At 33.8% G+C, this 21,157-nt stretch overlaps 1 protein-coding gene across 5 annotated transcripts in view; it reads right to left on the bottom strand.

Moving 5' to 3' along the window:
* The window catches only part of MTA1-like (metastasis associated 1-like), a 172,255-nt gene extending 151,183 nt beyond the window's left edge, over positions 1-21,072 (bottom strand). For all 5 annotated transcript variants that reach the window (XM_089640921.1, XM_089640923.1, XM_089640924.1 and 2 more), the window contains exon 1: positions 20,908-21,072. In XM_089640921.1, coding sequence (XP_089497047.1) covers positions 20,908-20,935 — 28 coding nt within the window. In that variant the 5' untranslated portion in view covers positions 20,936-21,072. The remainder of the gene's footprint in view (positions 1-20,907) is intronic.
* Positions 21,073-21,157: the final 85 nt, after the last annotated feature.

The raw sequence follows: 21,157 nt of genomic DNA, 5'->3' as shown, positions 1-21,157 counted from the left end.
AAAGTACAGAAAAGTCGTGCAATGCCGGGTACACGTCAGCTAGTCCAATATAAGCAAAGTAAGCAAAAATAAAATATATGTTTCGTGTGAAGTTAACATTACCTTTTCATCTATATTATTCATATTAATTTGGTTATTTTAAGTCTTATATTAAACTTAGAGTATTCTTTCAACTTGAATTTTAAAATTGCCTATACATTAGGCAATCTAAATTGCCTTTGGGTTGTTATTAGGTTTAGGTTTTCACCTTTTTTTTAAAGTAAGACAAACATTCCTGGGTTACGAATAACCTGTCAATATTTGAAAATCTCTTATTATAAACGGAAGAGGTTGTTTGTGCAATTGTAGCGGACTTAGTTAGCAGAGGCATTGAACCCACGACGGCTGGGTAGAAACCCGACGAATTTACCAACTCTTCAATTAAACGTTTGTAGGCATTAAATTCAAATTAATTAAAATACAAGCATTTCAGTCAACAGTAAACCTCGAGTTCAAGAAAGGATGTTCATAATAATTTTATCTTATTTAATAAATCAATATCAAAATCACCTCTGAAATCACAATTTTTGTATGTAGGTACTTAAATACCAACCTAATTATACGTCATATAATATTTAGTGTAACATTAAAAAAAGGGATTAATCAATTTGTCCAAAGAAACGTGTGCGTCTCGATGAAATGCCATTTTCTAACTTTCTGCAGGTAGGTCGGTGCCATAATATTAAAAAGCTCAGTCAAAGTACGGCTTGCTTGGACAATACAGTGGATGGATGCAGCAAATTTTCAAAACTGAAGGTACAAACAAATAAATTTACAGACAGACGGAAAGCCAACTGTCGAATTAAAAAAGGACTTCGCTAAGCTCAGCCAATCAGGTAGGTACTTCTGAACTATTGATCATAATAATGATCAACACGTCAGAACCGTGGATAAATTACACTGCATTCCAATGACGTAAGCTAAAAAGTCGCTTACAATATTGCTTATCGCCAACTATTCTGCCTACCGAGATACTGCAGTGCGACGGAAATGTTTCTGGAGGGACGAGTGCACCAAATAATACAATCATCCCTGCCATGATTGCCTGGATGGAGTCCCCCCTGATGGCCCGAAAGTAGACGGGAGATGGTCCAATACCCTCCATATACGGCTGCTTATTTACGTTTTTCACTTCTTTTCCGCATTTTTTAACTATTTTTTCTTTGGTTTCTTGTTTTTATTTTATGTACCTACCTATGAATTATATTTTTTTTGCTATTTCAAAATGTGGAATGTATTGCATTGCACTACCCCAGTATACATTCTGGAAAAAACTATTATTATTATTATTATTATTTTTAATTCCTTTCTCCTTCTTCCTTTCCACTTCCATAAGCACGTGAATATCAAAAGTCTAGAATGCCACGCTACACTTGCTCCGGGCAATTGGGACTAAAGTTAAGAATTACGTAAACATAAAACCAATGGAACATTTGGCACTGAAAACCTACCTTGGAACAAAACAATCCATACTGATTCGCATCTCCGTTTGAAGGAGGTTCAGTCTGCATAGATACCACGACGATTCCTACACTCAGTGAACTGCACGAAGCATTAAGTAGTAATGCTAGTGGCCAGGTACCCCGTACCGAGTCAGGCCATTTGCTAGTAGCTACCTGGCTGGTAGTGTTCAGTGGTTCAGTGTGCGCACCGGCCTAGGTCGATCTACATACCACCGTGAGTAGGAGGTGCCTTCGCGTGCGGAGGGAATTCCTCACTCTTACGAACCGCGACCACTGCTTGATACACATTGGAATTATCGAGAGGTCTGATGAGTTCGAAATATAAAGCGACCATCATTACTGTCCAACTGATCCGTTGAAACTGAATAAGTCATGAATACTTATGTTTAAAAGCTGAGCGAAAAAATATTGTAATAATACGTTTAACTTTTAATTTTGAAAGGCCGCCAAAACGTTCGAAATCTGGCGAGATACGCGTGACGTCATAAGTATCTTGGTTTTGTCGGTTAGAGGCATGGAACGGGTCGATTAGAAATCAATAAATTCCATAACAAATAATTGGAAAGAATTAAAATAAAAACACTAATACTTTTGAATTACTTTTTAATTTGCAGTTCGAGAGAGGGCAGTCCAAATACTGGCAGAACACGTCGAACAATCCCAGGACGTTTAAGTGTCTTATGGTTGTAATAGTTTTTAAATTACGATTTATTAATTCTTCCTATGCTGATATCTTTGATTATCAGTTTGGTTGAATTGCTTCAGTTACCCGGTGAGTGACCAAGTGATCCAAAGCGATCTAGGCGTCGCGAATGCAATCCTCTGCTAGCTAAGACATCCATCATTGCATAAGTATATTTGTAGTAATATATCTGTTCATAATGATAGGAATAGGGATAATTGAAATATTGTCAAATTAACCTGTGAATGTTTGCATTTCTTAAAAAAAAGTTAAATGTCTTCCTATGTATGCTATGAAAGAATTTCTATAAAAAAATTATTATTACTTTGTGACACTATCACTTATCATTATCACTTTTTAATAAAATATCTAACGCAGACCCGTGAAAATCACGGGAAATTATAATTGTTGGATTTGGAAACTGAGAGTATTTATAAAATAAATATTTGCCATAGGATCATCCATTGACTTTCAAAATACATCATGAATTTACCTTTCGAATGAACAAAATTTAGACATCTGTCTGGATTTTAAACAAAAGAAATTAGTGAAATAAAAATAACAATTTTGGTACCTACTTTATCGCTTGTCTGCATCGTTTCAACAATCTATTCCGATTTGGAAAACTAAAGCAATTCCAAGTTCTAGAGTTCATTGAACCCGATTTACACATAGACACACGGCCAATATTATCTGTTATAACCACTGTAATAGTTTTTAATAATGTATTTATATCGACATGTTTCAGAACTAATTGTTTATTGTTTCTATACACGAGGGAACCAACCATTGGATTTGAAACATGTTGATATAAATTTTAATTCAAACATTTTCTTGTTTAAACAATAATGAAACACTATTTTCTAAATTATATATTATATATACTAATATAATTGTTTAAGAAACCATTGGTCCTGAAACAGTTGTAAAAACTGTGTTTCATTATTATTTAAACAAGAGATTGTTTGAATTTTAATCTTGAAGGCAATTGTCATAACGATACGAGTTCAATTTGTTTGTCAAGGGAAAAGAACCGCGAGACCTACTTTTTACGACACTTAAAATAATCAATATTGACTGCGGCATAAACTACCCAAACAATAATGTACATTTGATATAACGCAGACTGCAGAATATGGTTAACACTGAAACTGGAAGTTAACATTAAATACGCAAAAATCAATAAAATAATGATCAAAAGGACAGGGTCAATAACGGAGTTGAACCCTGGTCGATTGAATAAAAACAAACACAAATACATTAAATCCAGTGGCTTAGCGGCAGCCTGGACGCATTAGGTCTCAAAGGCGGACCGTACCAAGATACGAAAAACCACAAAAAATACAGCTTGACAATTTATTCATCTCTTCCTTCCTTTCGCGGGTGAATCCTGTGATTAATTTTCATTAAGGTTAGATACCTAAAATGCTACCCTGCAGCTCTTTCTTAGCGCATTTGAATTCAATTTACATCATGCATTCACTTTTGTTATTGTTTATGGTATCCTTAATATTGTGGAATGCTGTGAAACTGAAGGGAGCTAGCAGGGAAAGTAGATGTGGAAGAGAAAGGTTGGGAAGTCCCTGACTACTTAGATCTGGTCACCAAATGCGGCTAATGCAACGATTCGATTCACTACCGCGGTGTTGGGTATATCCGCTGTTCAAATCTGTAGCATTATTTCGTATTGATTTATTGATATAAGCCAAGCGACGAAGGCTAAATGCCGTATCAACTGATATAAATGCAAGAATTTGCATGATATGGAAAATCCCTTCCGGGAAACGTTATCTGCGTTTTTCTCTATCTTCCACTATGTATGCGATACTTTATCAATGTTCACATAATTTTCAGGCACGTTTCAATGGCCAGTATGGAGACATTTTTTGTAGGTCAATACGTCAGTTATCTGATTATGGTTATCGAATTAATATTCAAGGTTCGTTTGGAAACATTTTTGGGGATACAATATTAAAAAAAACGCATGTAATTTTCTTATCAGCGGTTCACCTCTTGCATATCAAGGTGTAAAACTAGTGGAACAAGCTAAAAACTGGTGAATCTACACCCAGTAATCAAATCATTTTCTTGTTTAAATAATAATGAAACACAGTTCTAAATGATATATTATATCAACATGTTTCAGAACCAATCAGGATACATAGTATTCTAGTATAATTGTTTAAGAAACAGTGGTCAACATTGTGTTTCATTATTATTTACACCCAGTAACAAAGTTTAAAAAAGAATCTCGTTTCGAGCACTTCGATATTTTTAAATCTTTTTAATTTTCTTTACACTTCGACATAAAATAGAGCAACCCCGTAGTGAATGAATATTTTGAATTTGACCACAGAGAGAACTTTAAACTCGAATTATTCGATAACATTAATTTTAGGATTCGTACAATTTTTAAAATAAATAATTATCGTAAGATGCAGGACAACGAAGATTTGGTAGAATCGAAAAAAAAAATAATTCAGAAGAAATTACCTAATATTCCAAAACTCGACACGAAAAGCTACAAGATGGCGATAAGAAAATAAGCAGTAGCGTAACGACCAACTGGGCAGTCACGCACAGTCCGGGCAATTTTTGGCATCTATAAGTTCAAACTATGTATAACTACCACAACACGGGCATTAGCCTAGTATGGTAGTTAAAAAAAATGTCTAAAAATGTAACTTGTAAACATTTATTAAATAATAAAATTAAAAAATAAAAAAAAACAATACATGTGTATATTTTAGATGGAGTTAACCCTTTCACACCCGCATTATTGTTTCCACACATATAAAATATGTAATGCTTGATAATACCTCAGAAAATTATTTGAAAATTTTTGGCTTTTAATTTTTTTTTTTTTTTTTGAAATTTTTCTATGTTAATTTGGATTAACATTGGGCGTCAGAGGGTATTTTTTACATAGTAACGTAAAATAAACATAACACAAAAGTAATACAAATAACTGCTTTATGTCAAAAATGCACATTGACAATGTAGTGATAATCACTAAGGTACAAACAAATAACATTTTAACTAAAATTCATTCATAAATAAAGAAATAATCTAGGATAATAAATCTTTAAAAATTCGCCATACTAGTCGAAAACATGTCCCTCACTACCAGTGTTAATTTGAATGAACATTGAGATTCATTTACAATATTCTGGGAAATGACTGTGATCAGTGAATTGAACTGATGTTATTATTATAGAACACATCTTTATGAGTGAAAATATTTGTAATTCGAGTAGAAAATATTGATATCTCACCTTAAATTAAGTAATCAATGACCGCAGAAATTCGATGAAACTTACAATCAGCAGATGTCAAAATATTTATCGTTGTTGTGGCGGGAATAAGGATTTCAACGGAGCGGAAAAAATAGACGCCACCATAGACATATGAATATTAGTAGACCTGCCCTAAGTGATTAAAAGCGTATTATCCCCACTCCCCATACCGGTTCCATTGGAACCGGCTGTGCTCGCGTATGGCCTCAAGTGAAATTTGAAAACGTGACGTCATCATTCTTGTGCGAACTATGGTCGAGGCATCATCGGTTCATTTTACGAAATAACACGGCAAAATGTTGACTTGTACTATGAAAACTTGTAAAAATAGATGTGAAAAAGAGAATAAACCCAATTGTCGTATTACATTCCATATATAAGCATTATTTTACTTTATTTTAAGCATATTCACATCGTATAATATAGATCAGTTTTAGAAACATATACTATCACATCGAGAAACGTCTGGACGCGAAACACAAAGCTGGTTGGTTGCTGGGAAGTAAATTATGAACATTTATAAAAGTGTCTTAACTAAATACTTAAACGAAATATTCGACTCTGAAAAGAGAACCGAATTTTTTTGCCGAATTTGGACTTCGCAAATTTGTTCATAACGTGGCGAGTAATGTGCGCTCCCATGTGAAAATGTCTATTCATTCAAAAGCAGATTTTACTTTTAAGAAGTAAATGGTGATATTATAATGCGAGATGCCTATTTACTGTCAGATTGATTTATTGACGAATCACAGTCAGCCTTACGCCATTCGTTCTTCAACAGTTGATTTTACCCCTCGCCATTATCTTCTCGTCTATTAATTCCTATGTCTGTGGACGCCACAGAAAAGACTACAAACTATAAGAAAACGAAAACATGGCTTTTCTAAATCGCTACAGTTACGGTAAAAAAATTCACAAAGTTCATGTTAATTTGAATTAACACTGGGGCTGAAAGGGTTAAGTTAAGTTAAGTGTAAGTAACTACTCTTTAACTGTTCGAGATAATATATAGATAATATAGTGACTGATAATAGTGATAATATAAGGCTTAACATTTCCAGTAGAGCCTAGGCGAATGACATTTGTAAAACGTGAAGTGAGTTTGATCTTGTATGTTTTGCGTCAGGCGGCTCGCACATGGGCCGGGAATGAATCGAAATAAACCGAGTGCTGTGAGATCCGTCTCAGTGCAGTCCCACAAACTTTATTTTCCGCGCAAGGTCTGATAGCACACGGTTTAAATCGATTATTTACAGGACCATTTTGGCAAGTTATTTTTTTTAAGATTACGAAAAACCTGACAATATTTAAAAAATCTTCTACTACTATCACAGTAAGCGGAAAATGTTGCGTATGTTGTGATGGATGACTTAGCCAGCCGAGGAATTGAACACACTACGTCTGGACCCAGACGCAATGCCAACTCAGCTCGGTCAAAATTCAATCGATTCAATTCAATTCGGTCAATCTTCTAATTTTAGTGTCATCTCCTATAGGGGGTTGGTTATCATCATGACAGACCACGCCTATAGGCCGCTATATTCCCGTGGCTTGGCCTATTTCAGTATATCGCTCGCCATACATTCCTATTAGTAGTGTATGGCGAGCTTTATGGTGAAACAGGCCAAGCCATGATGCGTATAGCGTAATGTTTCTCCACCCTCAGGGAAATCTTCACCCTACAGGTTGAAGCCTGGCCGAGTTGGGTAATGATAATAATTTGCCTTGGGGTCGAGACTTCACCGCTGCACCGCTGGTAAAAACCCAAAAGCCAACAATATACGGTCGAGTCCGCAAATACGAACGGTTAGTGAGTCCGTTAACCCGCAACGGGCAGCGGCCATTAGACATTAGATTTCGTTCCGATTAATAGATTGCGCCCTTGCGGTCGTTGAGCGCAGAGTCGGGACACCTTGCGCGCATTCGTCAAAATGGTGTCTTCCTCCCAGCGGGGTCATGCTCGTGTGGGGGAGGGGGAAGGGAAGGGAACGGAATATAATAAAGCCGAATCGTCACACATTGATAACGGCCGCCGGAAGCGTTGGCTGTCGGCCGCGCGGGACAGCCGAGAACTAGACTACCGGACCCGGTGCCCGGTGGACGTACCTACCCATATTACTGCAAGGATTCAATAACTATGGAGGACATGTTGCAGAAATAACAACTGAAAACATTTTAGTTTTCTCCTCGTATGGTAGATAATATGGGTATCTAGAGCGCTGAATTTATAGCGATTGTGGAAGCCTATCAGTAGATCGTAAAAATAATCGGCTCATCACAGTTTTAGGTAATATGTACGTTGTACCTTTTTTAATGTTGTTGTTTTTAGCGAATTTGTGGAATAATTTATTAAAGGCGTGAGTTTTGTGCTACGGTGAAATTATCAATATACACAAGAGATCAAATGTTAATTACATAAAACTACAAATAATTAGTGTAAATCATTTTTTTTTTAAATTATTTATTAGATTTATTATATAAGTACATTTTTGTTTATTTGTTACAATATATGATCAAATATTTCAAGACCCCTCTTCCATAGAAGCATTAGCTTGTGGCTGGAAGAGGAGTGTACATTGTTTTATTACAATAAGTAAGTAATTAAAAATAAAATGATTTTAAACTTATTTGAAGTGAGTTATTCTTAAGATTAATTCAATTGGAAACATTTTTATTTTTTGTAAGTTTGTCTTTAAAATATTTCTTCACAGTGTTTATTATTTGGATGTTATCATTAATGTTTCTAATTTCTTCAGGTAGTCGATTGAAAAAAATTCTAGCTCGGAAAGTGTAATAATTTTGTGCAAAGGAAGTGTTTAATTTTGGGCATGGAAAAATATATTTAAGTCGAGTACGGTTTTCAGTTAGAAATTGATACTTGTCTTTTTCTTTTATGATTTGAATTAATGCATTTTTAGTATAAAGATCTTTAAATGAAAGCACTTGAAATTCTTCGAATAATCGATCCGTTGGGTAATCGGAAGGTTTTCGTAATATTATTTTAATTATTAACCTTTGTACCACTTCTATTGGAGTAAGGTTAGTTTTGTATGTGGATCCCCAACTAATGATACCATATTGTAGAGTTGATTGGACCAAGGCATAATATATTAAATATAGGTTTTTTAAAGACAAAAAATTCTGATTCTTAAAAATACATATATCAGTTTTCTGATTTTTTTTTTTAATTTGACATATTTGTTCCTTCCAATTCAAATTTTTATCGATAATTATGTATTATTATGGATAATTATTAATATATTATGTATTACTGCCGCCATGGATGAAACCACAGAATCCTCCTTGAGTACCTCAAAGACGATGATCTGTTTTTACTTATGACAGCATAATAACACATTCCCAACAGGTTCTCCTAGTGAGGTGTTAACAAAAAATATGTTAACTGTATATAAAAAAATAATATAAATAAAAAAAACTAAAGGCTAAGCAACTTAAAGGAGTCAGCCCACATAACCGGAGCATGCCATGAACGTGCTATAACCGAGCCACGAAATACGAGAAAGGAACAAAGCAACCGCAAGCGGCGTTTCGCGCTGTTTATAGTATAGCGTAGTCTGTTACAGGCAATAAACTAAAAATGTCGGCCCTAAAGTTTATGTTTACGCTTGCATAAATTAATACATCGATTGTGTGAAAACACTGTGAAATAATACATACAAATATTGTTTAATAATAGGCACAGCGCTTGGGTCTCACCCGAGCGTCGCGTGTTCGATTCCTCGGCTGGCTAAGTCCTCCATCACAACACAAGCAACATTTTCGGCTTTCTGTGGTGGTAGTAGGAGATTTTCAAACATTGTTGGGTTATTCGTGACCCGGGAATGTTTGTCTTTCTTTTTATTAAGAATAAAATTAAAAAAAAATTAAAATAATGTCAAAATAATCTTTGACAAAAAAGCAAAAAGAAGGACATCGATGTCCTCAAACGGTGCAAAATTAGATTACATGAATTAGAAATTGTTACCCGAGTAGTCTTGTGTACTTTATGCAACTAAATATAATGAAATTTGACAAAAACCATTAATTTTGACAAGAGGTCCCCAAACTTTTTTTGTCCCGTAGACCGATTTTTTTTGTTTTGGGTAGACCCCCTGCTTTCTCCCCTTACATCTTCGTCAATATTTCGGAATTTCCAATACATCACTGTTGTACTTCGAAAACTATTCCATATGAAACCACAAAAAAAGCACCCTTGAGGCGTTTTTGCACAAAAACGGCGCTATACAAGTCATCCAAGTATTATTATCATTAAAAAAGCGACTTAAAATTGGCCTAAATTGGATACTCTCGTGGACCCCCATTTACATATCATGCCATTTTTTTCCCTTTGACATGGACCCCCTACAGGTTATAGACCACTTTGGGAATGACTGGTTTGGACTGACATAGCGAACATGGAAAGATAAAAAATCAACAGGTATGAGGGGATTCACGCGAGATTCGCCACTTTACCAGATTAAATATACTAATGGGTAATGTGAATTCCTGCGTAATTCGTAACATTATTCAAGTTGAATAATTTTTTTATTATATCAGACAAGCGATAGTATAGTACCAAAGTAGGTAACAAAATTATTTAATATATTGATAATTCTTTCTTCAAAATGCGTTTTTTTGTTTGTTCAAATGCTTGACGGATGCTTAATGGATGATTTAATAGAGCGAAGATACCTTACGGAGACAACACGTTGACAGTTATGTCCACTGAACTAGGTCCAGTGGACATAACTTAACGGCGAAGTTTACATACATTCTTGGAATTGCTATTATATTTAATTGCTCCACAAGAGATGCTACATTTTTGTTCTATGAGTATGAATATAATATATTTTTGCAGTTTCGTTGGAAAAACGTCGTAATTTTTCAAGTTTACTAAAATTTGATAGGTAAATTGTTGCCTTTTAAAGGCAATGATCATGAGGCAAATATTTTGTTTAAAATACTTTCAGCTTCACAAATCCTACAATTAGATCCCGTGACTGACTGAATAGGTATATACCTAACAGGTATATACCTGAAACTACCAATTACAAAACATTGTTTATTCGAAAAAACTTATTAACTATCGCAGACCCGTTAAAGTCACGGGATCTAATTGTAGGATTTGTGAAGCTGAAAGTATTTTAAACAAAATATTTGCCTCATGATCATTGCCTTTAAAAGGCAACAATTTACCTATCAAAATTTAGTAAACTTGAAAAATTACGACGTTTTTCCAACGAAACTGCAAAAATATATTATATAGAGTGGCGAGCATCGCGTAGCGCCCTCTACATGTGCATTATCCAGACCTACTCACGAATATAAACCGTGGATGTTTAGCCACCGAGGCAACGGCCACAGACGCGGCCCTTGGTTCGATAGCCAATACCGACTAAACCAGTGTTAGCGGAGAAAGAAGGCGGTATCGCGGACATTCCTTACTCATCCCGTGTTCATGGCTTGGCCTTTAGTATCACTAATCGGCCCAGTGCATTGAGAGTAACCTCCGGCTATAGCGTTTATAATCAGAGTGAAATAAGTCTATAAATATTGGAGTACTCATTTCAATGTCCAAATGTGCTTCGATGCAATCGTTTTGGAGTTAGTGAAAATCAGAGTGGTATGTACAGTTTTGACAAATATGGTTAACTGTACAAATTAACCTTAAATTTGGGTGAAAGTCTAGTAATAATAATCGAGATTACGAACCTTTTAAAAACTTACAAATGGTAAGATATGTATCATAATATCGATCAACTTTCAGACTTCATATAACGAAGCGGATCAAATTTTAAAATAAATCCGTGAGCAGAATAACTCAGCATAACATTTTTCATACCCAGTCGAGCATTTTTGCCAGATGGCTATTTTTATTGGAAATATACCTACTTGTAACTTGTATATTATTATTATTATGGTTTACGTTCGCGGGTCATCATAAAGTGGTGGGACAAACGTGTTAACACTGTTACGGAGGTTACATTAATAGGAATGAAAATTAGTGAACATTTTTAGTTATTTTATTGGAATTTTTATTTAACAGTATGTTTGGTGTTCGGGTTAAAACAATTCACCCTGAGAACATTGTATCAGTTCACACTGAGAACATGTATATAAGAACCCGTAAGTGATTTTACTAAGATTGAATAGACCTAAGGCTGGGCAGCACGGGTTATCACGGCCTATTTAGTATTTTTTTAACTGTACGGTCTCGCTTCGGTCTTTCACCCCCCTAATCAACTCTGTGCAGGTCACTCGGCATCTTTTAAAATGGGTCCACATTCGTGGCCTCTTGTCCGAGTTTGTGTATCGTAGAACAGGCAACAGGCAGCAGTTCACGACTCGGCACTTCTCCATTAAAATTAATAACCTTATCTGAAGCTGAGATAACTGGTTTTAAATGTGCCATAACCACCTTAGTGCAAGTTAATACATTTTCATGTGATTCGGCCACATAAAGAATTCACAATCGGACTGACGATGTTTGTCAAAAAAAATATTTACGAAACAAACAAATTTCCATCAGCTTATTTTTATAAAGCTTTTATTTCCGGAGCTTTGATAAAAACATGGATGAACGTACATATATATTTGACTTGATATACAATAAATTCGAACAAACAGTCTTCGGTACTCTATCTTTGCATGTCCTTTCCGAGGGGCGACGTGTCAATCCCGTATGACTTAGCAATCAATGATTTATTTATAAAACAATATGTAAAACTTCGAGACCGATTATTCAAAGATATTGGTGAAAGCGCAACACTCAATCCTAACAGTTTTCCCGAAATTGTTGACGACGTAGTCTTCTCTGGTGCGGTACCACTAGGGTTGCCAGCTCCCGTTTTATGAATTAGAGGATTTGATACGATTGAAATGAAAGGACATATGATGAAAATAAAGGACATCAATATTTTTTTAATAAAATGCTGTTATGGTATCAGTAGTGACATTTATATAAAAAAACAATGTTAATCGAAGCCAAGTAAGTAGTACGACCTTAATTGGTCATTTTGCATTTAAAGTAATAAATAAAGTTAATACTTGGTATTACTATTGGCTGCTCTAAGAGCTTCTTCGTTTTCTATAATGAAATTATAAAATTGTTTGCATTTCATGTTGAAGTTCGACTTTATTTGTAGTTCTGCTTTTACAGTATCAATATTTAACTTATTTCTGTCTTTGGTCCACGTATTTACACAAGGAAAAAAATCCTTTCGGCTTGGGCATTAGAAACGGGGATGGAAAATACGTATTGTATTATTTTTAGCAGATTCTTGTTTTCCTCCGTAGATTTGAGAATCTGAATCCAAATTTCAAGAACATTTTCTTATCGTCTATAATTTTCGTCAGGAGAGGCTTTAATATACAGAACTCTTCATACAATGCATCAAGGTTAATATTAGGTATCTGTAATTTTGATACCATGATGCACAAATCCTGGAACTTAATTTCTTTCGTCGCCCGCCGCGTCGCAGCACATCGCGCGAAATCACGCTGATTTATTTATTTTTTCCAAATTAAACGACAAAGTATTGTCCTCTATAGAAGATTTTAAATTAGAGGACAAGATCAATTTTTGGGTCTGAAATAGAGGACGTCCTTTAAAATAAAGGACGTCTGGCAACCCTAGGTACCACATCCAAATTTTATGAAAACTACTACTAACATAGAAAAGAGAATAACACAAGAAGTGCCACGTGGGCGTGTTTCGTGATCCAAATATAAGCCTAATTTGGGCCTACATTTCCATACAAAACTTTGCATCACAATGATTGCGAAATTTAAGTGGGATGGCGATATACAATTTCAGACAAGTGTAAGAGAGACGGACCGCGTGCTAAATGGTCTAGAGCCAAAAGGTCAAGTCAGAGTCAGAGGTACATTTGTTTCCATTCAAATTTATATGGAAGGGAACTTCTAGTTTTCTTCTTTATTTTATGATTAATTTCCCATGAACTTTTCAAATTCCTTTACAATATATATCAAAATTACACCAGAGATGTTTTATTCAGTTTCGTACAAACACACAAATTAATGCTATAATAAAAGCAAGTTAATAACATAAAAAGAGGGATTAAAAAATATCATAAAATCACGAATTTGTTAAATTTATACAAGATTTTGAAAAATCAAAACACTACTAAAAAATCATTAAATGGTGAAAGAAACAGGAACAAATTGTTATAATCTATATCTAGACCTGGATAATGAATTATGTATTATGTCCAACTGCGGGAATCATTTCACAAATTGATTAAAAACAAACAAACGTACATGAAAATTCGATCGATACGAATCATTTATATTCGCAGTCCCTGAAAAAATAAAATATTGTCAACGCGTTGACCGACGTATAATGGAGGGGTTACATTGTTTCGATCGCCTTTTATAAGAGCAAATTAACCTTGGGGATATAATGCGAGACCGATTCAGATTGCGGGACAGATGGAATAGACAAAAAAAAGACATTGTTCGAACGGGCAAGGATTTTGCGGTACCTACGGAGTAGCTACTCACTCTGTCGCGCTAGGGGGGGTGAAACAATGCAACATGCACGCGGAGGGGTCGCTGCCAACAAATAGAAGTGGATAAACACTGTTCGGTGAATAATATTCACCAATATTTAGTCAAATTGTATAGCCTTTTACTTAAAATTCAAAGTAGGAACCTTTCTAGAAAATATCAAATATCAGCAGGCGGAGATATCAGGAACTACAGAAATCAACGTTCATGTTTTGATTTGAATTATTTAGTATGTTGTATTAAACAAACGCCCGTGGCGGTCTCCAACATCTGCATGGCAAGATGGACGCAGACAGTAGATATCGGACTGATCGTATTTTTTTCATTCGATTTGTACCAAGCAAAAGCACGAGTTGCCATAAAATGAATTATGTGGATTATTTAAACGGTACGTAAGTACCTAACTGGTGAACCATATATTATTACGTAATTCTAACAAATAAGAAACCCGGCGAAAGGCTTCGGGTTTGAATACGTAGTCGCGATGTAAATGATTATATTTATGTAATTAAGGTATTTAACTGATTTCGTGCAGAACGGAAAGGAAGAATAATAAACTATACAGAAATGGGGGAGTATGAATTTGAACCAATCTATGAACTGATTGTAATAAAAATAATTAAAACATATAAGTACTAATCGAACGCAATAGAATATTTTTCTTTCGAAAAACAGGATAAAATTCATATTATTGTGGAAAGCAATCACTTTGTGGTTTGACATATCTAATAAAATAAAACAATTATTTTGTTTAAAATTTATTGACCGACTGGTTTCGTTTAGCTCAAACATCATCAGGGTGCAAATTAATACTCTTATTAATTCAGTATTAATTTGCACCCTGATATGTTTGAGCTAAACGAAACTGGTCGGTCAATAAATTAATTAAAAAAAATCACGATTTTAAACAAAATAATTGTTTTATTTAATTAAATGGGGATAAAATTCGTTAATAATACAGCCCTGCCCGGGGAAAATGCACAAACTTCGGGAGGTGATTCTACACGACAGTACAAGTAAAAACGATGAATACATTTTTAGAAATTTCAACGTTTTAAGATAGTTTTCAGGTACAAGAGTTGAATGGTTAAATAAAATTATATTCGTTGAAATATTTTGTATGGGAAAGAACAACGGAATATCGAAAAAAGTTATTTTTCTTTTATTTCTACCATCATGTAGATTCACCTCCCGAAGTTTGTGCACATTACTTTGTATACGTTTATCTGTGTACGTTGATAATTCGCCAAGTGGTGCGGTAGTGAGCCAGAGAGTAAGAGGTTGCACTCAGCGTGCCACGATACACAGTTGTCAGTAGTGGCCGGCGGTCTGCCGGCTGTAATGAACTTTTCATGCGTGGTTGATATATCTTCCTAGTTTTCAGCACTAATACATAATATTTTACTTATGCTCGTGTGTCCATACCAATAATTTGTAGGTACTATTAATAAATGATTAAAATAAGTGTAGCAATAAATATAAACTATTTTAATAAAATTCTAAGTGTGTACCCAACCCAGTGCACTGAGCACACAGCCCTGGAGCTCGAGGGATTTTCTAGCACAGTAAGGAAGGGTTACAGAAGGTGAACGTATATTACCTACTTCTTCTAATCTTTGGAGATCGTAAATCTATGATATCATAGTAAAAATATAAAGATAATTATTATTTTTTTATTTGGGGTTAATAAAACATAATCAGTTAACATTCTTATAAAGTTGGGAAAACCAGAAAGAATTTAAAAAAAACGAAAGTTCTATATAATTGAATAGAATCGTGAAAGTGTTCGACAACTTTACTATCAGGTTATTGTGTATAAGTATTCTAATAATTTCTCTCCTATGTCAGATTAATGTTGCCCTGTGGCTGGCATTATTGCAATATTGGGGGGGGGTTGGGGCTACATTCAACTCTGTATAAACTCTAAAATACATGGTGTTGACTGTCTCCCAAAGAATTCCAGGACCAGTAGGAATATTAAATACATAGGTGGCGAGCATTGCTCTACGACCAAAGGTAGGCTGTGTCTAGTTTTCAAGTTCGGGTATGAATTGTGCATTGAATATTTAAAAATGGCCATTTAATAACCATGTTCCGCTGATTGTTGTGGTCAACGTAATAGATAACTTCCTTACAAAATACATTTAGATTAGACCACTGCAGTATTTAAACGAAAGTTAAAATCAAAGGGATAATTTCTTTAAAAACCTGCCATACTAAAGATAATTTGCCATTATACATTGCCAGGGATATTTATTTTGCCTTAGTGACTAAGCATTAACCAAATATCATGTGATTACACATATCACCAAATAGCAAAAAATACAACATGATAAGGCGAACAGATATTCTACATGACCACAAGGAATGAGTAATCAATTTGCATTAGATCTCTCTCGGAATGGTACATTTTGGTCAAAATAATGGCAGAATATCACAAGTTTTACTATCTCTTTAGTTGAATAACACCAAACAAGAAGTTGAGTTGTGGCTCTTAACTCTTTTAACAGACAAACACAATTATTTTTTAACAAATTTTCATAAAAGTGTGTTTGGTAAAATAAGTAATAATCAAATAACTAAAAGATCTTAAAGAATAAGTTGGTCGTTTAGATATTTATTTTCAATTAGCTACTAATTAGAGGGTATTAATAATGGCAAAATAAACTAACCACTGACATTCAAAGACATCATAATATATGTATAGGGGTGGAAGACAGTCAGCCAAGTCAGACAGGGGAGGACATACAGCTAGAATTCAGACAGACCAAATTCGATACATAACTGGTACTGGGACTGCCTTACTCCCTTTTCAGAACAAGTTTTGTGAAAATACCTGTTTTATAAAACTTAAAGCTTTCAATTTTTTTAAGGTAAATTATGTTATATTTGATTCATTTCAGAGTAGAATATGCAGTTAGATATATTCTGATCATAAAGTCTTTGTATTTTTCCCGCTCTGGTAGAAAATGTTACTCCTAAGAAGTTAACACGGTCATTATAGACAGTAAAGTAATTTAAACATACCATACAATAATGCTAACATTTTAATATCTTTTCAATCAATACTAATTTTTTCTTATTACATTATTTTCAGTATGTTAGTTGCTTGAAATTAATGTGACGTGGATTACTGTTTTTGGTATATTTATGTGAGCCGTTGATATTAAATAAATTTTATAAAGCAATAATATTTAATGTGAAAATATGAACACAAATAGCAATAAAACATAATGCTAAATAAATGTATTTATATTTCTAATGTACATCATTTATTAGCAATCTGAGTTTACCCCAATGTCCTCTATACCAAGGGAATGAACGGATTTAGAAAATATATGATTTGAGATTTTCACGGTCAAAAATACTAACGTAAATAATTTTTGGGTTATTACGCTGTCCGAAAAGTCGGCTAAAGAAGAATGACGTAAGCATAGGAACCCAAAAATTAATCACGATAGGATAGAGTAAAGATTTAAAAAAATACCATCATACAATAAAGAGAATCGCAGAATTTTGGTTAACAATATCTGACATCTTAAGTTCTTACAAATGGAAGTCACAGGCTTCATTTGACTTGTTAACCAGAGTAATATTGTTGGACTGGTTAAGCTAGGATTAGGTTCCTTCTTCTTGAGCAATTGTCAAACATATTTGAAAGAATCTTAAATAATTTCAATCAACAAACTAAAAAAGGTATGTACATGATTTATACAGTGTAATTATGATAATCATCACGAAAACAGATGATTCAATGACGAAAGGCCTAATGATGATGTGCTTTAACAATGAGCAGTAATTACAAATATTATTATTGCAAATTGATGCAATTTGCAATAATAAAAAAACGAAAGTTGAACACTTCCACAGGATATGGATTGCTTCATTAAAGGCAACAAGCAACACCATGGCATTGGCAAACAATTAAACTAAAGTTAATTTAAATATGTAAAATAAATGCATTTTTATGCAACTCTACACAAGCGTGAATAAAAAAAGGAAATAATTTAAATTATTTTTAAATTTGATTGTTTTATACTCCTTAGTATTAACCATAGAGGACAGTTCTTAGGTTGTGGTTTAAATTCAGAGAAGTCTAATTCTAATTTGAAATTTGTGGTTTTCAATGATCCCGCCTTAATCAACTTTTCAAACTGCGATGAGGTTTTCTCTTATGACAACATTTTATTAATAAGAGCAAACTGAGAACAGAACTTTTGTAATTTTTGGAAAATATTGAAGAGTACCGAAGTACCCGAAGTACTCGAAGTAAAATGTTGATATCTGTGGCCGGCCGAAAAGAGTGATATTATGGTACATGAGCGGGGCAGTATTACAGCACTGCCATTCGAATTACGAACTGTACTGCGTGTGACATCAAGAGACACTATTATTTACATTTTACCAATGCCTCACTTTGAAAGCTCATAAATTAGTCATTTTTGGAGATAGCAAAAAGTAATTTAACCATCAATACATTGTCATCAACAACAAAAAATTGCAGTCAATCTCATTAAACTTTCCGTGCCTAATAAGGTTGGGATTTATAGACTTTAAATTGAAAAAATAATTTGTTTGAACCAAGTAGATCAATTAAAAAATTTGTTTGTTTGACAGCTCCACTGGCAAGCCGACTCACTTAGTAACTGTCAGCTAAGAGACAAAATTCTGAGGTCCTAGGTCCAATTCCTTGATGCGACAAAATCTTCTTCTGATTATTGTTTAAAATTTTCGTTTGAGTCAGTGATATGATTAAATATCACAATCTGAGGTTTTACTCATTAAGTTATTCTAAAAATAAAATAAATATTCACCCTAGGCTTGTAGAAAAGTCATTAGATGCTGCACATTATAATAATAATGGATATATTTATCCAAGAGACTATCTAGATTGCACTTAGTTTAGGAAGAATCTTGCAATCATACATAAAGATAGCAGTCAATAAAAATATAAGAAAACAAAGATAATGTTGGTAGTTCTTAGTTGAAGTGTGATACAGTTAAATATGACCGAAGGGGATAGGATCGAATTAGCTCAGTGGTAGAGCATAGCCCTGGCTAGGCTGAGGTCCTGGGTTCAATTCATAGATGCATTCAAATTCTTTTCTGAGGTCTTCAATGATTAACCAAATTATATTTAGGTGTAAGGAGGGAAAAAACCATAAAAGGCAACAAATCTTTAAGTAGTCAATAATATACGCTGAATGAGTGAAATTTGATAAAGGACCCATGATCAACAATGAAGGTGGAAGATGATCGATAGCTCGGTTAGTAGGATGCAAAGGCCCTCAGTTTTATAGCTAATTAAACAATTTCGATTATCCGAACAAACATAATTATTGAAAATAAATTATAATCCTAAAAAATTAAAACATAACAAGATCAACGATTTAGTAATACCAGATCAACGATATTATAATATGTATGTACATAAGAGAAAACACAGATTAATAGAGGGTAAATATCAATCCGAGAAGCAATAATAATCACAATATGATAACATTTTCACACTTATCCATGCCTATCATAATATACTGTTTAGCGAACCTGATTTATACGACAATTTTAATATTACAAGTGCACCATTTTGATAATACTGCTGCTGTGAAAAAAATACCTCAATGACGTTTATTATAATGTAAGTAACAAAAATCATCAATGAAAAACCTAACAATTTAAATAGATAGATGAATATTTCAATAATAGGATTATAATAACAAGTTTCATAGTCAGTATATCACTAGTTAACCATTAACTCGGTCTACTCCAATAACAATTGAGAGTTGTACCCTAACGACTAGACTTTATTTTAGCTAGTTAGTATTCTAAGACATCAAAATTATCTACAAAATTGCATAATTAGATAACATTGACATCAGATTAAGATAGTATAGCTATTTTGTTTCATAACAATGGAGAAATGAGATTACTGTCTAAGTTTTATGTGCCTTTTCACATATACAACAATCTGCATTATAATAACATTATGTAGCCATTTTATTTCACTTAGATAAAAAATGTAATAAGAACTGTCATTAATTGTTTGTAATAAATGTAAATGTAACTGGAAGGGGTTGAATAAGGAATGATTTGCTATGATAATTATTAGTTGTGAGTGTGTGGAGGTTACTCTTATCAAAGCAGTTTTAAAAAACTATTCCAAGGATTGTTAATACATAAATATGGTATATTTTAGTAGGTGTAAACAAAGATTGATACAAAATGCACACAAGGTATGCTTTATAATATTGAGATATGAGTAATAGACGATTAGCCAAGTTCAATTGAGAACTGAGATGCTAAATGTCATTCGCATTGTATAATGAAAAAAAAAACATAAATAAAGAACACATAAATATCAACAAATTTTGTTGATAATAGCAAATAATAGTCAGTACAGTTACATAAATAAGTTTACATCACAGAATTCAAATGTTATTTGACAAAATACCGCGCTCTTTTGACAACTGTATACAGAAAAATATAACCTCTATGTTCTAAAGAAAACACTGAATTATTAAAATGTCACATCAAACTACTTTCCGTACAATAGGACAGATAACGCACAGCCTCTGTTTGGTTAACCCGATCGAATTAATGCATATTATATGTGCTTATGTACTAGTACGTAGACACGAATGGTAATGCCTATTTTGTGTGAATTTTGGCAAAACTACTGATTCGACCGCAACAATAGTTATATTGAGGTTAAGAAGAGCTATTTCAGATTCTGAAAGTTTAAATCGAATGCGGCATAAGTATAGTAATCAAATCGAAGATGAACTCACTAATTAAACGGTATAATTAATGAAGGTACGACAATCAAAGCAAAGCACCGCTAGTTACTTGCGGTGAACCGGCGAAGCTACAATAAAAATAACCAATTATCGTTTCTCACCTCCGACCCGATACATATTCGCAGTCATTTTTGCACAGTCACTTATAACACACACCTTTAATATTCTACATTTGATATAAATAACAATTAAAACACTACGTAATTGAGCCAAAATAAATGTTTTTCACTAAGTTAACTCCAGACGCCTCTCGTCAATCGCCATTTTCTTTCACACTACACATCTGGCCAATGCGCAGTCGCGCGTGCTGCTGTAAACTTCCTGTCCTCAAACTTGAACGCAACCCTACAT

This window comes from Hesperophylax consimilis, chromosome 16 (assembly GCF_061612785.1).
Source record: "Hesperophylax consimilis isolate HC1 chromosome 16, BYU_Hcon_1.0, whole genome shotgun sequence".
Taxonomy (NCBI): Eukaryota; Metazoa; Arthropoda; class Insecta; order Trichoptera; family Limnephilidae; genus Hesperophylax; species Hesperophylax consimilis.
This window is presented reverse-complemented; position numbering and strand designations above follow the sequence as displayed.